Here is a 17,761-nt window from a genome sequence, read left to right on the forward strand (position 1 = left end):
GATCCCTACTAGCCTCTATAATTTTCAGAACTTTTCTGAGTTTCACATAATATTCACAAATATTAGACAGGGCAGGTATGGCTACTCCCGTTTTGCTCATGTGGGACCTGACACTCAAAGAGTAAGTGATTGTCTCAAAGGTGCGAGGCTGCTACATTGCAGACCTTGTCTTGCAATGCTACTCATAACACAGTGTGGGGCTAAATGTTATTATATGCAGAAGAGGCATGATCTGTCTGCATGAAAGAAGGAAGATTTGAAACAACTAAAGTGAGGCTTTAAAAAGTGACCATTAAGACAAGTTTTAGTTGGAGGCCTCAAAGGGATGTGAAAGACAAAGTGTGTAATTTTAGGAGAACAGTAAGCCACGTAGGCTTTTGCACTTCCCAAAGTTTGCATGTATCCTGGGATCAGGGCTAACCGTGCAACACATATTCAAAATTGTCATGGTTTCCAAATTATAAATATTATTTTATGTTCTTATTATATTATATAAAAGTAAGTGGTAAACAACATGCCTAGCATATTGCATTTTTAAACATATGTGCTATACATATTTAACATATATATACATATTATATGTATGTATAATATGCATATACATTATATACATTAAAAATCTGGGTTTTCTTATTTAATAAACATTAGACTATTACTTTATTTCTAAAATTATCACCAGATTTATCAGAGATTGTTAACTCCCCTTTATTATTTTATTAAATATATTGTGTATATACATTATATATCTGTAGGCATAGAAAGGTGTATGAAAGAATATACCCTTGTTTGTTCATGGATAGTTACACCCAGAGCATGAGATTGAGGGTAGGGTCTTGATATTACTTTCTGTTTTATTTTATACTTTTGTTTGTTTGAATGATAGTGAGCATCTATTATTTTTTACTCATTTATTATATTTTCTTATTTAAAATACAAATTAAAATACTATTACTGTAATGTATGCAATAAGCAATTGGGCAGGTGTAGATTTCTACAATATGAGTATTTCTTGAAGTATATTTTCAAAATTTGTCTTAGACTTGGCTTTGGATTTCTGGACCTTTGTGCCTGTACTGTGCCGAAAGACTTTACAGGTATATCCGGAGCAATAAGCCAGTCACCATCATTTCGGTCATAAGTCATCCCTCAGATGTCATGGAAATCCGAATGGTCAAAGAAAATTTTAAAGCAAGACCTGGTCAGGTGAGTCAGTGGTCAGCAACTTTTTAAATAGCGTTTATCCTTATGTAATTTTTGGAATTTAGCAAACATAGCATCATTGAAATAGTTGAAATTCTTAATTGGTCATTTAAAACTTATCTGTTTGTTGCTTTTTAGTATATTACTCTACATTGTCCCAGTGTATCTGCATTAGAAAATCATCCATTTACCCTCACAATGGTAAGAAACATATCTCTTGCTTTTTCACATTTGTAGGGTGCTATGCATCTTTTTCTTTTTTTGTGTCCTATCTCATTCTAAAAGGTATTCAAGGCTATCACAGTATTCTTGATGTTTAAGTAAGCTGTCTTTTTACAAGGAAAATAGTTATCTGCTCAAGAACTTTGTAACTACTTTTTATTATTTTTTGACACCTTATAATTCAGGAAGTAATGAACTAAAACGTATTAAAACTTATTGATTCAAAACAGAGGCCAAGCACAATGACTCATGCCCGTAATCCCAGCATTTTGGGAGGTCAAGGTAGGAAGACCACTTGAGCCCAGGATGTTAAGATCAGCCTGGAAAACATAAGGAGACCCCATTTCTACAGTAAATAAAGAAAAAAGCCAGGTGTGGTGCTACTAGGAAGGCTGAGGCAGGAGGATTGCTTGAGCCCCAGTGTTTGAGGTTTCACTGAGCCTTGATCCCACCACTGCTCTCCAGCCTGGGCAAGACAGTGAGACCTTGTCTCAAAAAAGAAATATATATGTGTATTTAATTTCTTGAATATTTACTTTTCTCCTTTTATGGAGTATTTTAATGTATATGGAAATCTAATATATGCACAATTTTCTTTGGAGATGGAATTTAGGGGAAATATGGATACTCTGGGTTGAGGTGGAAGCATTAAATAAAGCAGGCAGTGTTTAGAAAAGGTTAAATCCAGTGTAATGGGAGACAGAATGGGAAGTAAAATTAGAAAAATCAAATGGAGTAAATAATGGCAAGGGAGGGCATCTAGCTAAATACTGGACACCATCAAATATGATTAGCTAGTCAGCTTATCATTTAATATTATTATAAAAATAGCATGAGTTCATTATAAACATTTAGACAATTCACAGATATAAAATAAAATAGAAACTTAAAAAAAATTTTTCCCCACTTTCCGATCCTTTTCTCTACAGTTTGACATATATCTTTCCAGATATTTTCCCATATGCTTCTGCATACATGAGTTTCTAACATTTATTTGCTGGATCATATTGTTTTGCAACTGGCTCCTTTCACTCAACTACATGTGATGGACATCTTTCCATATTACTGTATGTGCCTCATTCATGTTAATGACTGTATAATATTTCACAGTAGGAAAGTACTGTAATTTATTTAATATTCTCATTGATGTTGGATATTTGGACTTTATTCATTTTCTAAGAAAGATAATTGAGAACAGAGACCACATGTTTAAATGTATACTTAAGAAAGAGAGCAAAACTATTTTATATATATGGTATATGTACATGCAGACAGATGGGAACATGTTGTAAAGCACATTGTAAAACATGTTCCCATCTGTCTGCATCTATACATCCCATATACATGAATTTGGTAACATGAAAAGAGAAGGGAATAATTGAAAAGGGAGAAAATACACAAGTAAGTTTGTCTTTACTTAAATAATTTAAGAAGTTTGGTCTAATCCTGGGTTCATAAGAAATTTACTTCAGATTGCCCTGGCCAGAACTTCCAACACTATGTTGAGTAGGAGCAGTGAGAGAGGGCATCCCTGTCTTGTGCCAGTTTTCAAAGGGAATGCTTCCAGTTTTTGCACATTCAGTATGATATTGGCTGTGGGTTTGTCATAGATAGCTCTTATTATTTTGAGATACGTTCCATCAATACCTAATTTATTGAGAATTTTTAGCATGAAGGGCTGTTGAATTTTGTCGAAGGCCTTTTCTGCATCTATTGAGATAATCAAGTGGTGTTTGTCTTTGGTTCTGTTTATGTGATGGATTACATTTGTTGATTTGCATATGTTGAACCAGCCTTGCATCTCAGGGATTAAGCCAACTTGATCTTGGTGGATAAGCTTTTTGATGTGCTGCTGGATTTGGTTTGCCAGTATTTTATTGAGGATTTTTGCATCAATGTTCATCAGGGATATTGGTCTAAAATTCTCTTTTTTTGTTGTGTCTCTGCCAGGCTTTGGTATCAGGATGGTGCTGGCCTCATAAAATGAGTTAGGGAGGATGCCCTCCTTTTCTATTGATTGGAATAGTTTCAGAAGGAATGGTACCAGCTCCTCTTTGTACCTCTGGTAGAATTTGGCTGTGAATCTGTCTGATCCTAGACTTTTTTTTGGTTGGTAGGCTGTTAATTACTGCCTCAATTTCAGAGCCTGTTATTGGTCTTTTCGGGGATTCAACTTCTTCCTGGTTTAGTCTCGGGAGGGTGTATGTGTGGAGGAATTTATCCATTTCTTCTAGATTTTCTAGTTTATTTGCATAGAGGTGTTTATAGTATTCTCTGATGGTAGTTTGTATTTCTGTGGGATCAGTGGTCATATCCCTTTTATTATTTTTATTACATCTATTTGATTCTTCTCTCTTTTCTTCTTTATTATTCTTGCTAGCAGTCTATCAATTTGTTGATCTTTTCAAAAAACCAGCTCCTGCATTCATTGATTTTTTGAAGGGTTTTTTGTGTCTCTAACTCCTTCAGTTCAGCTCTGATCTTAGTTATTTCTTGCCTTCTGCTAGCTTTTGAATTCATTTGCTGTTGCTTCCCTAGTTCTTTTAATTGTGATATTAGGGTGTCAATTTTAGATCTTTCCTGCTTTCTCTTGTGGGCATTTAGTGCTATAAATTTCTCTCTACACACTGCTGTAAATGTGTCCCAGAGATTCTGGTATATTGTGTCTTTGTTCTCACTGGTTTCAAAGAACATCTTTATTTCTGCCTTCCTTTCATTATTTATCCAGAAGTCATTCAAGAGCAGATTGTTCAGTTTCCATGTAATTGTGCAGTTTTGAGTGAGTTTTTTAATCATGAGTTCTAATTTGATTGCACTGTGGTCTGAGAGACAGTTTGTTGTGATTTCTATTCTTATATATTTCCTGAGGAGTGCTTTACTTCAAGCTATGTGGTCAATTTTGGAATAAGTGTGATGTGGTGCTGAGGAGAACGTATATTCTGTTGATTTGAGGTGGAGAGTTCTGTAGATATCTATTAGGTCCACTTGGTGCAGAGCTGAGTTCAAGTCCAGGATATCCTTGTTAAATTTCTGTCTCATTGATCTGTCTAATATTGACAGTGGGGTGTTAAAGTCTCCCACTATTATTGAGTGGGAGTCTAAGTCTCTTTGTAGGTCTCTAAGGACTTGCTTTATGAATCTGGGTGCTCCTGTATTGGGTGCATATATATTTAGGATAGTTAGCTCTTCTTGCTGAATTGATCCCTTTACCATTATGTAATGGCCTTCTTTGTCTCTTTTCATCTTTGTTGACTTAAAGTCTGTTTTATCAGAGACTAAGATTGCAACCCCTGCTTTTTTTTGTTTTCCATTTGCTTGGTAGATCTTCCTCCATCCCTTTATTTTGAGCCTATGTGCATCTCTGCACATGAGATGGGTCTCCTGAATACAGCACACAGATAGGTCTTGACTCTTTATCCAATTTTCCAGTTTGTGTTTCTTAATTGGGGCATTTAAAGGGTATTCAATTAGAAAAAGAGGAAGTCAGATTGTCCCCGTTTGCAGATGACATGATTGTATATTTAGAAAACCCCATCATCTGAGCCCAAAATCTCCTTAAGCTGATAAGCAACTTCAGCAAAGTCTCAGGATACAAAATCAATGTGCAAAAATCACAAGCATTCATATACGCCAATAACAGACAAACACAGAGCCAAATCATGCCTGAACTCCCATTCACAATTGCTACAAAGAGAATAAAATACCTAGGAATCCAACTTACAAGGGATCTGAAGGACTTCTTCAAGGAGAACTACAAACCACTGCTCAATGAAATAAAAAAGGACACAAACAAATGGAAGAACATTTCATGCTCATGGAGAGGAAGAATCAATATTGTGAAAATAGCCATACTTCCCATGGTAATTTATAGATTCAATGCCATCCCCATCAAGCTACCTATGACTTTCTTCACAGAATTGGAAAAAACTACTTTAAAGCTCATATGGTGCCATAAAAGAGCCCGTATTGCCAAGACAATCCTAAGCCAAAAGAACAAAGCTGGAGACCTCATGCTACCTGACTTCGAACTATACTACAAGGCTACAGTAACCAAAACTGCATGGTACTGCTACCAAAACAGAGATATAGACCAATGGAACAGAACAGAGCCCTCAGAAATAACGCCACACATCTACAACCATCTGATCTTTGGCAAACTTGACAAAAACAAGCAATGGGGAAAGAATTCCCTATTTAATAAATGATGCTGGGAAAACTGGCTGGTTGTATGTAGAAAGCTGAAACTGGATCCCTTCCTTACACCTTATACAAAAATTAATTCAAGATGTATCAAAGACTTAAATGTTGGACCTAAAACCATAAAAACCCTAGAAGAAAACTTAGGCAATACCATTCAGGACATAGGCATGGGCAAGGACTTCATGTCTAAAACACCAAAAGCAATGGCAACAAAAGCCAAAATTGACAAATGGGATCTCATTAAACTAAAGAGCTTCTGCACAGCAAAAGAAACTACCATCAGAGTGAACAGGCAACCTACAGAATGGGAGAAAAGTTTTGCAATCTACCCATCTGGCGAAGAGCTAATATCCAGAATCTACAAAGATCTTAAACACATTTACAAGAAAAAAGCAAACAACCCCATCATAAAGGGGGCAAAGGATATGAACAGACACTTCTCAAAAGAAGACATTTATGCAGCCAACAGACACATGAAAAAATGCTCATCATTGCTGGTCATCACAGAAATGCAAATCAAAACCACTGTGAGATACCATCTCACACCAGTTAGAATGGTGATCATTAAAAAGTCAGGAAACAACAGGTGCTGGAGAAGATATGGAGAAAAAGGAACACTTTTACACTGTTGGTGGAAGTGTAAACTAGTTCAACCATTGTGGGAGACAGTGTGGCGATTCCTCAAGGATCTAGAACTAGAAATACCATTTGACCCAGCGATCCCATTACTAGGTATATACCCAAAGGATTACAAATCATGCTACTATAAAGACACATGCACACGTATGTTTATTGCAGCACTATTCACAATAGCAAAGACTTGGAACCAACCCAAATGTCCACCAATGATAGACCGGATTAAGAATATGTGGCACATATACACCATGGAATACTATACAGCCATAAAAAAGGATGAGTTCATGCCCTTTGTAGGGACATGGATGAAGCTGGAAACCATCATTCTGAGCAAACTATCACAAGGACAGAGAAGCGAACACCACACGTTCTCACTCATAAGTGGGAACTGAACAATGAGAACACTTGGACACAGGGCGGGGAACATCACAAACCGGGGCCTGTCATGGGGTGGGGGACTAGGGGAGGGATAGCATTAGGAGAAATACCTAACGTAAATGACGAGTTAATGGGTGCAGCAAACCAACATGGCACATGTATACAAATGTGACAAACCTGCACGTTGCGCACATGTACCCTAGAACTTAAAGTATAATAATAATAAAAAATTACTTCAGAAATTAACCTTCCCTTGTGTTAGCAACTTTATTTTGAAAATCATTTCTTCACCATAGCATTAAATAGAAAATATGGAATAAGAAATCAGTTGCTGAATGTCAAGTACAGAGCAGCAAGAGTTTTTTGTTGTTGTTTTTTAAACTATTTTTCAACATAAACAAAAGTAGAGAGAATAGTATAATGAATCCTTGTATTCATAAAAAATATAGAGGTTTACTTTTTAGTATATACTCAATCACTGAAAACTTTTTGCTTTCTTAAAACTGTATATCAAAGAATTTTTCACCTATGTTCACACTGAAGAGAGGCTTCTAGATCTAATTTCTTTCAGCAGGCCTAGGCCCTTTTCACAAGGCAAGGGGAAAATACAAAAGAAGTAGTGTGTAGAGCTAGCTGGAAGGGCTTTAAGTAAGTCACTTCTATGGCCTGGCCTGCTTCTTAAGAGTTGATTATGGTAACAGATGTGATAGCCCTGTGGCCAGCTTGAGGCAAAGATAGGAAGAAAAGAAAAATGAGAGAAGGGAATGTAGGTACAGACAGAAGAAAAGGAACTGGAGGTAGGAGATGGTTGAGAAAGGAAAACTGAATTATATGTGAAATAAAATAGTAGTAACTATTCACACAAAAGGCAAGGATTTTAGAACTCAATTCCAGATCCCTCACTTGTTACTTCTGTGTCTGTGAATGTATCTCTCAACCTTGCTAAGGCTCAGTTTCATTATCTGCAAAACAGTGCTGGTGATACTTACCTGGAGGGGCATCTTTGATATTGTCAATATTAGCTTATAAAATAATGTGTATAAAACCCTTGGCACATCATTAGTGGTCAATACTTGGTAATGCAGATATTATTATTACTTTCATAATCTTAAAATACCTGGTTTTAACTTGGATTATTGCTTTCATTTCTGAAATTATGCTTTTTTTGAGAAGCAAGTACAAGACATGAGCATGTGGCTTTTCAACTTGAAAATGGGAAACTGGGAATATGAGAGTAGTCTCTGTTATTGAAAATCTGTGATGTGGGTGAAGGATTTGATTTTTTTTTCCTTTGGGATCCCTATAGGCAGAAAGTTTTAGGAAAATACATTTTTATTTAACATAATAAAGACATTTCTAACAATGAGATCAGTCTAGAAATTACAAAGAGCTATCTCACAGAAGTGTTTGCAAGGATTATTGCGCTAGATCAGGATTTTTCAATCATGGCAGTATTGACATTTTGGATCAGATAATTCTTCGATAGGATGTGTTGTCCTGTGTATTATAGGATGTTTTGCAGCATCTGTAGCCTTGACCCACTGGAAGCCAATAGTATCCCCCACTGTGACTGCCAAAAGTGTCTCCAAATGTAGCCAGATGCCTTTTAAGGGGCAAAATCACCTACAGTTGACAACCACCACATTAGATCAATAGTTGTCCAACATAGCTTCTAGTTCTAAAGGGCTTCAGGATGTTCTTTTAGAGGCCACTGTGAGAAAGGAGAATTTAAGCACAATAGAGAATTTGAGGGATGGGAGTGCTTAGCTTGTGTTCTGGGGACACCAATCCTGTCAGTGAGAACAGCTCACTTTCAAATGGTCTGTGTTATGAGAATTCTGCTAAAGTATGCATATAAACATCATCATCTAAAAACATATTTTGCTTACTCAACTTAAATCCTTTTTGGAATTCCATGAAAATTATTTTGGTTACCATGAGTTCCTGAATACTTTCATGTGATGTAGACCTTTGAAAGAGAATTTGATTATTTTAAAATTCAGAATTCTTTTTTTTTCATATTCACTGTCATTAATGCCCAAATAACAGTTTGGATATGAATCAAAAGGAAAAGTGGGATAGCAGTATAAAGATCTAACAAGGTCGTCAATAATTAAAATGACATGAGGATAGCCTCATGTACTTGATATTTTTGTCATATAAATGAAAGGTTTGTTCTTTCCCCCCGTGGAATCTCAAAGTGTGGAAATAAGAACAGTACATTGTTCTTGGAGAACAAATACTGGTTTAGTGACCACTTTGGGAAATAATGTGTTTGGTTTGGTGGAAAAAGTCAAAAGAGCTTTTCCTCACCTCAGGGAAGCTCCATTAGTTAGATGAGGCTCTGGAGCCTCCCTATGGGTTGCCTCCTACAGCAAAGGACATCTCACCCTGGGCCTTCACTGTTGAGGTGGCCAAGGGAGCCCTCAGTATGAAGGCTCTGAGTCCATTGCAGGCTTGTTTCAGAAGATTCAGGTTCAGAAGTGCAAGAGATGAAGATAAAGAGGTTGGATGTCTACAGTCTATATCCATCATAGTTTTTCTTTTCTTACTTTTTCATTTAAGAAAAAAAATTGTCTTATTTCTTCTGGTTCTGTAAGAATATTTTACCAAAATGACAGAGAGGAGAAAAAAGGATAATTGTAGTAAAGCAGGTTATTGGAGACCACTTCGTCCATTCTTTTAAAGAAAGATTTTTCTCTGAAAATTATCCCAGATCGGGAGAGGGGACACAGGAGGAAGGAAGGAAGGAAGGGAGGGAGGGAGAGAGGGAGGAAGGAAGGAAGGAGAAGGAGAAAGGGAAGGGGAAGGAGAAGGAGAAAGGGAAGGGGAAGGAGAAGGAGAAAGGGAAGGGGAAGGGGAAGGAGAAGAAGAAAGGGAAGGGGAAGGGGAAGGAAAAGGAAAAAGGAAGAGGGAGAGAAAGAAATAAAATACATTTTTCGATGGCCTAGTTTGGAAAATGCTGATTAATATATATTTTAAGATGCATAGTGCCTACTAATGTATTAATGGTTTTGAGGACTTCTTTAATATATAATCTCATTAATTTTTTTCTTTCTTTTTTTTTTTTTTTTTTTTTGAGACAAGGTCTGCCTCTGTCACCCAGGCTGGGCAGCAGTGGTGTGATCATGGCTCACTCCAACTTGGACCCCTGGGCTTAGCCTCCTGAGTAGTTGGGACTACAGGCACATACCACCATGACTGGCTAAACTTTTTAAAAATTTGTATAGAGATAGGGCCTTGCTAAGTTGCCCAGGCTAATCTCAAACTAGCCTCAAGAAATCCTCCTGCCTCAGCCAACTAAAGTGCTGGGATTACAGACATGAGCCACCCCATGCCACCAATCCCATTAAATTTTGTTCACTCATTTAGTTAATGCTTTCTCATTTTCCCACTTTTGGGTCTCACCTTGGGAACCAACCTCATTTTCTTCCATGTATTCACACCTTAAACTCCACCCATTCTCTTTGTCTGGGAACTCTTACTCATCCTTCTATCTCATCTTCCTATCACTTCTGCTGAGCAGCCTTCACTGACCCTCCCTATTGGATTAAATTTCCTGACCTTTCCTTTTATGGCCATCCCATGTACACTCTTCCACACCAGTCATTAAATGATTTGTTTAATTAATATCTCTTCTCCTCATAGACCATAAGCTCCATGAGCCCTTTGAAAGATGAATTCATAGCACAGTATGTGGTGCATAATCAATGCATATCTGTTGAAAGAGTAAAAACCACCTAATATATAGAGTTCAGGACCTAGCTTGAGACAAGCTTTGTGGACAGAGCCTCCTTTCCCCATCTCTTTATAGCACACTTTTCCTTAGAGGGTGCAACTACAGAAAAGGAAGTGTTGGAGGGATAAAGAAGAAAGGAGAAATATTTATTTCCAAAGTGGCTCTCATTTGGAGTAGACTGAGTCAGAATAGAGTATTTAATTAAAGTCTAATATTTGACGTCATTATACTTATTTCTTTCTAACAAAAGAGGAGGGGAAAATGTACCTATGGCAAAGGTCTTTGGAAAGAACCACCAGAGACAAGTAGACGCAATTTGTGGATTATATCTGGTCTATGATGAAGTCATTTTTCACCTCACCTCCCTTATTCTCAGCACAAACAATAACAGAAAATTACTTGCTCCTAATTTTGTGCTTATCTGACAAATGCCATCAATATTTCTTAGATTCACCTAGCACCTTGTAGGCTGAAATAGAACTTGACTCTATAAGGTTAGGTTTTGCATTCACATTCATTCATATTTTAAACATCAGTTTCTGTATGTTTTACTTATGCCTTATTAAATCTCAATTATAAATACTAACTGACTGTTTTCTTAAAACCACTCTATCTCATAGATATTTTAAATTGTTACAATAGTTGGCTTTAAATAACATTTTAAGGCAAAGAAATTATTTTTATCAGACCATCTGTTTACCATGTAGGCTTAGGAAATGGTTTATAGCTTTCCCAGATTTGGGGGGTTACAAGCTCGCTCATTTGTACTATCCCCTAAGGGAGTTTTTGTCTTCATAAGTGGAAAATAGGCAAACTTGCTGCTGCCTAGAAATGAATTTGAGAAGGGCAAATATTTCTAAGTTAAATTTTACATTATGCTATTATGTTAATTTATAGTCTTTTCCTGCCATTTCCTTCTCTGTCCAATTACTTCTATTTGGCACTTAGAAATGTAAAATGCATGCTTTCAAACATTTTCACTGCATAGTTGCCTTAGGAGTTCTCTTGAAGTAAAACAAAGCAATTTCCCACATGGCGATTCCCACTAAAAGTGAGTATCACATCTTTTGTCAAAGATAATAGTACCTACTAATTAAGTGCCTAAGAGGTTCTTTCATAGCTTTTGCAAATATTATATTATTTAATTCTTATTATATTCCTACGAGACATGTATTGTTAACTCGGTGATGCAGAAAAGAATGTGGCTCAGAGAGACTAAATAGCATGCCCAAAGTCACACATTTAGTTGAGGTAGAGGTGAGATACAAACACAGACCTGTCTGGCTGAAGGCACGGTATTTACTGTTCTGCACTGTCTCTCTCCTGCCACACTATCCGTCCATGCTGAGGGCTTTCATATTTCTAACACTGCTCTTACTTTTGGACATCTGTGTTGCTGGAGTCAGAAAACAAAAATAAGTCTAAAATTACCATTTAGAACTGAGTTTTACTGAAAACACAAATATGTGTTTTTTTTATTTTTATTTTTTTTATTATTATTATACTTTAGGTTTTAGGGTACATGTGCACAATGTGCAGGTTTGTTACATATGTATCCATGTGCCATGTTGTTTTGCTGCACCCATTAACTCATCATTTAGCATTAGGTATATCTCCTAATGCTGTCCCTCCCCCCTCCCCCCACCTCACAACAGTCCCTGGAGTGTGATGTTCCCCTTCCTGTGTCCATGTGTTCTCATTGTTCAATTCCCACCTATGAGTGAGAACATGCGGTGTTTGGTTTTTTGTCCTTGTGATAGTTTACTGAGAATGATGGTTTCCAGCTTCATCCATGCCCCTACAAAGGACATGAACTCATCATTTTTTATGGCTACATAGTATTCCATGGTGTATATGTGCCACATTTTCTTAATCCAGTCTATCGTTGTTGGACATTTGGGTTGGTTCCAACTCTTTGCTATTGTGAATAGTGCCGCAGTAAACATAGGTGTGCATGTGTCTTTATAGCAGCATGATTTATAGTCCTTTGGGTATATACCCAGTAATGGGATGGCTGGGTCAAATGGTATTTCTAGTACTAGATCCCTGAGGAATCACCACACTGACTTCCACAATGGTTGAACTGGTGTTTTCTATAGTAACGTGAAAGCTTTGGATTGTCCATACTACTAAGCTCTTCTAATAGTGTGAAGTGGTGAAATTTGAATAAATCCCCTTGTTTTAAAAAAGTCTAATACTTATTTTCATATACTGTGCCAGTTAGAAACAATCAAGTCAATAATATATACAGCTATTACAAATTCAGTAGTTTGCATTTTAGCTCACTTTTTAAGATGGAGATTAAGACTTTCACACTGAAAGTACAACTTCAAAGTACAAAAGACAGGGCACAGAAATACTATTTTTGTCAAGGTAAAGCTAAGCTTTAAGCACTAATTTATTAGGAGGGCAAAGGTTGGAGTTTTGATTATTTAAAATGCTTCACTATTTTTCATACATGTCATTGACTTCCCTACACAAGAAGGATATCCTAATTTGATGGGTTTTCCAAGGAAATTGTGATTGTTTCTTGCCGTGGTACACCTATATTTTCTCATGGTAAAATCTCACACACATGTTTGCTGACAAGATTAATGGAAATTGTAGGACCCTGTGTAGTATCAGATCGTGGATTTTGGAATACTACAGCTTGGGATGGAGACCTGTGTGCTCTACTTTCTAGTATTATGACTGGACATGAAAATTAACATACTTAATCTTTTGTTTACTTCTTTATAAAAGTGTAGTTAATGATAGCAACTTATCCATGGAGTTACTCCAAATATTAATCGAAAATATATAATTAAGTGGTATGTGTGGTGTTTGGAATATAGTAAACTCTCCGTAAGTGGATTTAGTTATGGTTGTTTCAGATAGTGACTTAGGGACCAAGGACGTGGATTAAATTAAGATTTTTGCCTTGTTCTTTAGTATGTAGCAACTGACTAAGCTTTGACCACAGATTGGTTTAGAAACAGTCATTTGGGGGGAACTGATGACTTATTTGCCTTTTAAGGTCTTCTAGCCTTAAGGTTGCATGACATTTTAGGTTAGGTTTCCTTGAAAACAGGCTAGCGGGCATATTGCATGCAGCAGATTTGTTGGCAAGTATGCTTAGGACAACAATCAATAACGATTGACTAAAAAGGCAAGGCAGAACTTGAACTATGTGATACAGGTCCATAGAGGTCTCAGAAGATCTGACAGGAGCACTGTAGATGAAATGATAGCTTACAGTGGTCCTGTCTTGAAGTCAGGAGGCCAAAGCTTTGTAATCCCCAATTGACCAGTCATTGGATTTGAGATACCTCCAGGGTGAGGCACTTAGGCATAGACAAGGAAGCTTTGTTCTGTGGATAGCTATTCTTGGGGCAGGTCTCAGTAGTGAGCCCTCCCAGGCAACCTTTTCAGAAGCTGGAAGAATGGTGAATGAGTGTGTTGATCCTGGAAGTTGGGCGGAGGGTGGGAAGGGAAAAGGTCTGAGCAGTGCAACACAGTGTCCATTAAGTAGCTTTTAAAAACATAGATCTTTTATGAGATAATTCTCCATTTTTAAAACTAGAAATTAAATTTAAGGTACATATAAATTCTAGTTTATCTATACTAATTGAACTTTAAAAATCTGTTGTCCAAACTGCAAATTTATTTACATTTGAGAAATCTAAAGCATAGACTGTTGAAGTGACCAAAGTAACCAAAATAATACAATCAATAGCCAGAACCCATTTGTTGACTCTCCTCCTGCTTTACATTTTTATTGATTTAAAACCTGTGTAGAATGTAACGTTTTGTTCTTCAAGTATGTAATGAATATCTGCAAGTATTTTCCAGCTGTGCTCTGTGAATACCAAATTTAAGACTTTCTACCAAATCAAATCCTTTATTAAGGTATGCTCTCACCTAATTTACCTGTATAAATTAGAGATGATTGGAAAAAGCCCTAACGTAAGACAGCAAGAAACCTACTGCTTGCTACAAAATGTAGAATCTCTTCGTATTTAGCTGAGGTAGACATTATTTTCATACTAATTCCATGGATTCTCAATTATGGAAATAATGCAAAATCTGCCTTTTAAATAGTAGTAATGAATCGATGTTTACATGAATACCTCTTTATTCTTCTGTTATTATTTTTATTCAGGAACAAACTGTCACGTGCATCCCTGTGAAGAGACCACCAAACAGGCTTTGTGTGAGCAATAAAGCTTTTTCATCACCTGGTACAGACAGGCTGAGTCTGAAAAGAGAGTCAGCAAAGGGAGACAGGGGTGGGGCCATTTTATAGGATTTGGGTAGGTAGTGGAAAATTACAGTCAAAGGTAGTTGTTATCTGGCAGGCAGGGGTGGGGGTCACAAGGTGCTCAGTGGGGGAGCTTCTGAGCCAGGAGAAGAAATTTCACAAGGTAATGTCATTAGTTAAAGCAGGAACCGGCCATTTTCACTTATTTTGTGACTCTTCCGTTACTTCAGGCCTCTGGATGTATACATGCAGTCTTGGGCTCAGAGGCCTGACATTCCTGTCTTCTTATATTAATAAGAAAAACAAAATGAAATAGTGGTAAAGTGTTGGGGTGGCAAAATGTTTGGGGGGTGGTATGGAGAGATAATGGGTAATGTTTATCAGGGCTGCTTCAAGCAGGATTAGGGGCGGCATGGGAATCTAGAGTGGGAGAGATTAAGCTGAAGGAAGATTTTGTGGTAAGGGGTGATATTGTGGGGTTGTTAGAAGAAACATTTGTCATATAGAATGATTGATGATGGCCTAGATACAGTTTTGTATTAATTGAGAAACTAAACGGAAGACACAAGGTCCGAATAAGAGGAGGAGAAAAACAGGTATTAAAGGACTAACAATTGGGAGGACCCAGGACATCCAATTAGAGAGTGCCCAAGGGGGTTCAGCATAATTACTTGCTTGGTTGGCGAGTTTTTTGGGCTCTATCCTTGAGTTTTTTTATGTTGTCATACAGCAGGCCAGATTGATTTAGGTAAAAACAACACTCTTCATTTAAAAATACAGAGTCCTCTTTTTTTTAGCAGTAAGTCGAGGCCTCCGTGATTTTGGAGGAAAGAGAAATGCAAAGCCAGCAATTGTTTGTTAAAGGATTAGAAATGACTAGGAGAGAGTGAATGAGATTGATAGTTTCATGTGCGTCCCTGTGAAGAGACCACCAAACAGGCTTTGTGTGAGCAATAAAGCCGTTTATTTCACCAGGGTGCAGGTGGGCTGAGCCCAAAAAGAGAGTCAGTGAAGGGAGATAGGGGTGGGGCTGTTTTATAGGATTTGGGTGGGTAAAGGAAAAAGAGGGGTTGTTCTCTGGCGGGCAGGAGTGGGGGTCACAAGGTACTCAGTGGGGGAACTTTTGAGCCAGGATGAGCCAGGAGAAGGAATTTCACAAGACAGTGTCATAGTTAAGGCAGGAACAGGCCATTTTCACTTCTTTTGTGGTGGAATGTCATCAGTTAAGGCAGGAACTGGCGATCTGGATGTGTACGTGCAGGTCACAGGGGTTATGATGGCTTAGCTTGGGCTCAGAGGCCTGACAGATAGTGTTGTGGAGATAGCTGGGGTGAGGTAGAGGGTGGCATAAGAATGGGAACAAGAATAAGAATGCGTATAAAAGTAAAGAATAGGACTTCATCAGGGTGAAAGTATTGGAGGGTACCCTGTCAGCAAAGATCATCTATCCACTTTAAGAGAGACTTAAGGGTGGCAGTTTGAGGTAAAACCAGGAGATATCAGTTATGATGGTTTGAAAGAAAAGTGTAAACTGGCAGTGTAAACAAGGGCAGGATATTTAGGAGTAGTTGAGAATAATGAATAGGAGTGTGGCTATACAGAAGATAGTAGGGATGACAAGTTTTTGGGGTGCAGTTCAAGTTGGGCTGGTGTCTGGAATGAGACTGGGGCCTAATAAAAAGGAGCATCCACACAGGAGCTCAAATGGGCTATACCCTGTTTGTAGCATCCTGAAGACAGGCCAGAATTCTGAGAAGGGCAAGTGGTAAAAGTAGTGTCCATTACTTTTTAAGTTGGTGGCTGAGCTTGATGAGTTGTGTTTTTAAAAGACCATTAGTCCATTTTACCTTTCCTGAAGATTGAGGACAGTAAGGGGTATGAAGGTTCCACTGAATACCAAGAGCCTGAGAAACTGCTTGGGTGATTTGACTAATAAAGGCCAGTCCATTTTTGGACTGTATAGAGGTGGGATGGCCAAACTAAGGAATTCTGTCTGACAGAGGGGAAGAAATGACCGCGGTGACCTTCTCAGACCCTGTGGGAAAGGCCTCTACCCATCCAGTGAAAGTGTCTACCCAGACCAAGAGGTATTTTAGTTTCCTGACTCGGGTCATGTGAGTAAAGTCAATTTGCCAGTCCTGGTCAGGGGCAAATTCTCGAGCTTGACTTATAGGGAAGGGAGGGGGCCTGAACAATCCCTGAGGAGTAGTAGAATAGCAGATGGAACACTAAGAATTGATTTCCTTGAAGATAGATTTCCACAATGGAAAGGAAATGAGAGGTTCTAAGAGGCGGGCTACCAGCTTGTAACCTACATGGAAGAGGTTATGAAATGACGACAGAATAGAATGGGCCTATGAGGCTGGAAGGAGATCCTTGGCCCAAGAACCATTTGCCTTGTTTGGGAAGAGATTGATAGTTGGAAGTTTCAGTGGGGGAGTAGGTGGGAGTAACTGATGAGAAGGAGAAAAACTTCCATGATCTACAGAAGTTGGAATGCTAGCTCCTTTTTTAGCTACCTTAACATCATAAGCATTACCCTGAGCGATAGGATCTGATGCCTTTTGATGGCCCTTGCAGTGAATGACTCCAGCTTCCTTTGGAAGTAAGGCAACCTTGAGAAGCATTTTTATTAAAGAGGCATTGATGATGGAGGACCCTTGCATAGTGAGGAAAATTACTTCTGCCCATGTAACAGCATGTGGTGCAGGATATGGAAGGCATATTTAGAGTCAGTATAAATATTGGTGCATAGTCGCTTTGCCAAGAGAGAGGGCTCCAATTAAGGTAATGAGTTTGGCTTGCTGAGAGGTAGTGGAGGGTGGCAGAGTGGTAGTCTCAAGGATAGATGTGGAAGATACTATAGCATAGCCTGCCTTTGCTAATGACTGGCAATTAGGCCTGGTGGAACTGCCATGGATAAGCCAAGTGTGATCAGGGTGAGGAACAGGAAAGAAGAAAATATGGGAAAATGGAGTGAATGTCAGGTGGGTCAGAGAGATACAGTCATGGGGGTCAGGTGTGGTATCCGAAATAATATGGGGGCCAGCCTAAAACCATAAGGTCAAGTTGTTTAGACAGAAAGGCTACAGGGTGTGGTCCTGGCTCCTGTGTAAGAATTCTGACTGCACAGCCCTGTACTTTGG

At 38.1% G+C, this 17,761-nt stretch overlaps 1 protein-coding gene across 6 annotated transcripts in view; it reads left to right on the forward strand.

The window, feature by feature from the left end:
• Positions 1–17,761, forward strand: part of NOX4 (NADPH oxidase 4) — a 175,299-nt gene that overhangs the window by 97,390 nt on the left and 60,148 nt on the right. For all 6 annotated transcript variants that reach the window (XM_030828912.1, XM_030828913.1, XM_003254496.3 and 3 more), the window contains 2 exons: positions 1,039–1,203; positions 1,339–1,401. In XM_030828912.1, the coding sequence (XP_030684772.1) occupies positions 1,039–1,203; positions 1,339–1,401 (228 nt within the window). The remainder of the gene's footprint in view (positions 1–1,038; positions 1,204–1,338; positions 1,402–17,761) is intronic.

Source organism: Nomascus leucogenys, chromosome 15 (genome assembly GCF_006542625.1).
Source record: "Nomascus leucogenys isolate Asia chromosome 15, Asia_NLE_v1, whole genome shotgun sequence".
Classification (NCBI taxonomy): Eukaryota; Metazoa; Chordata; class Mammalia; order Primates; family Hylobatidae; genus Nomascus; species Nomascus leucogenys.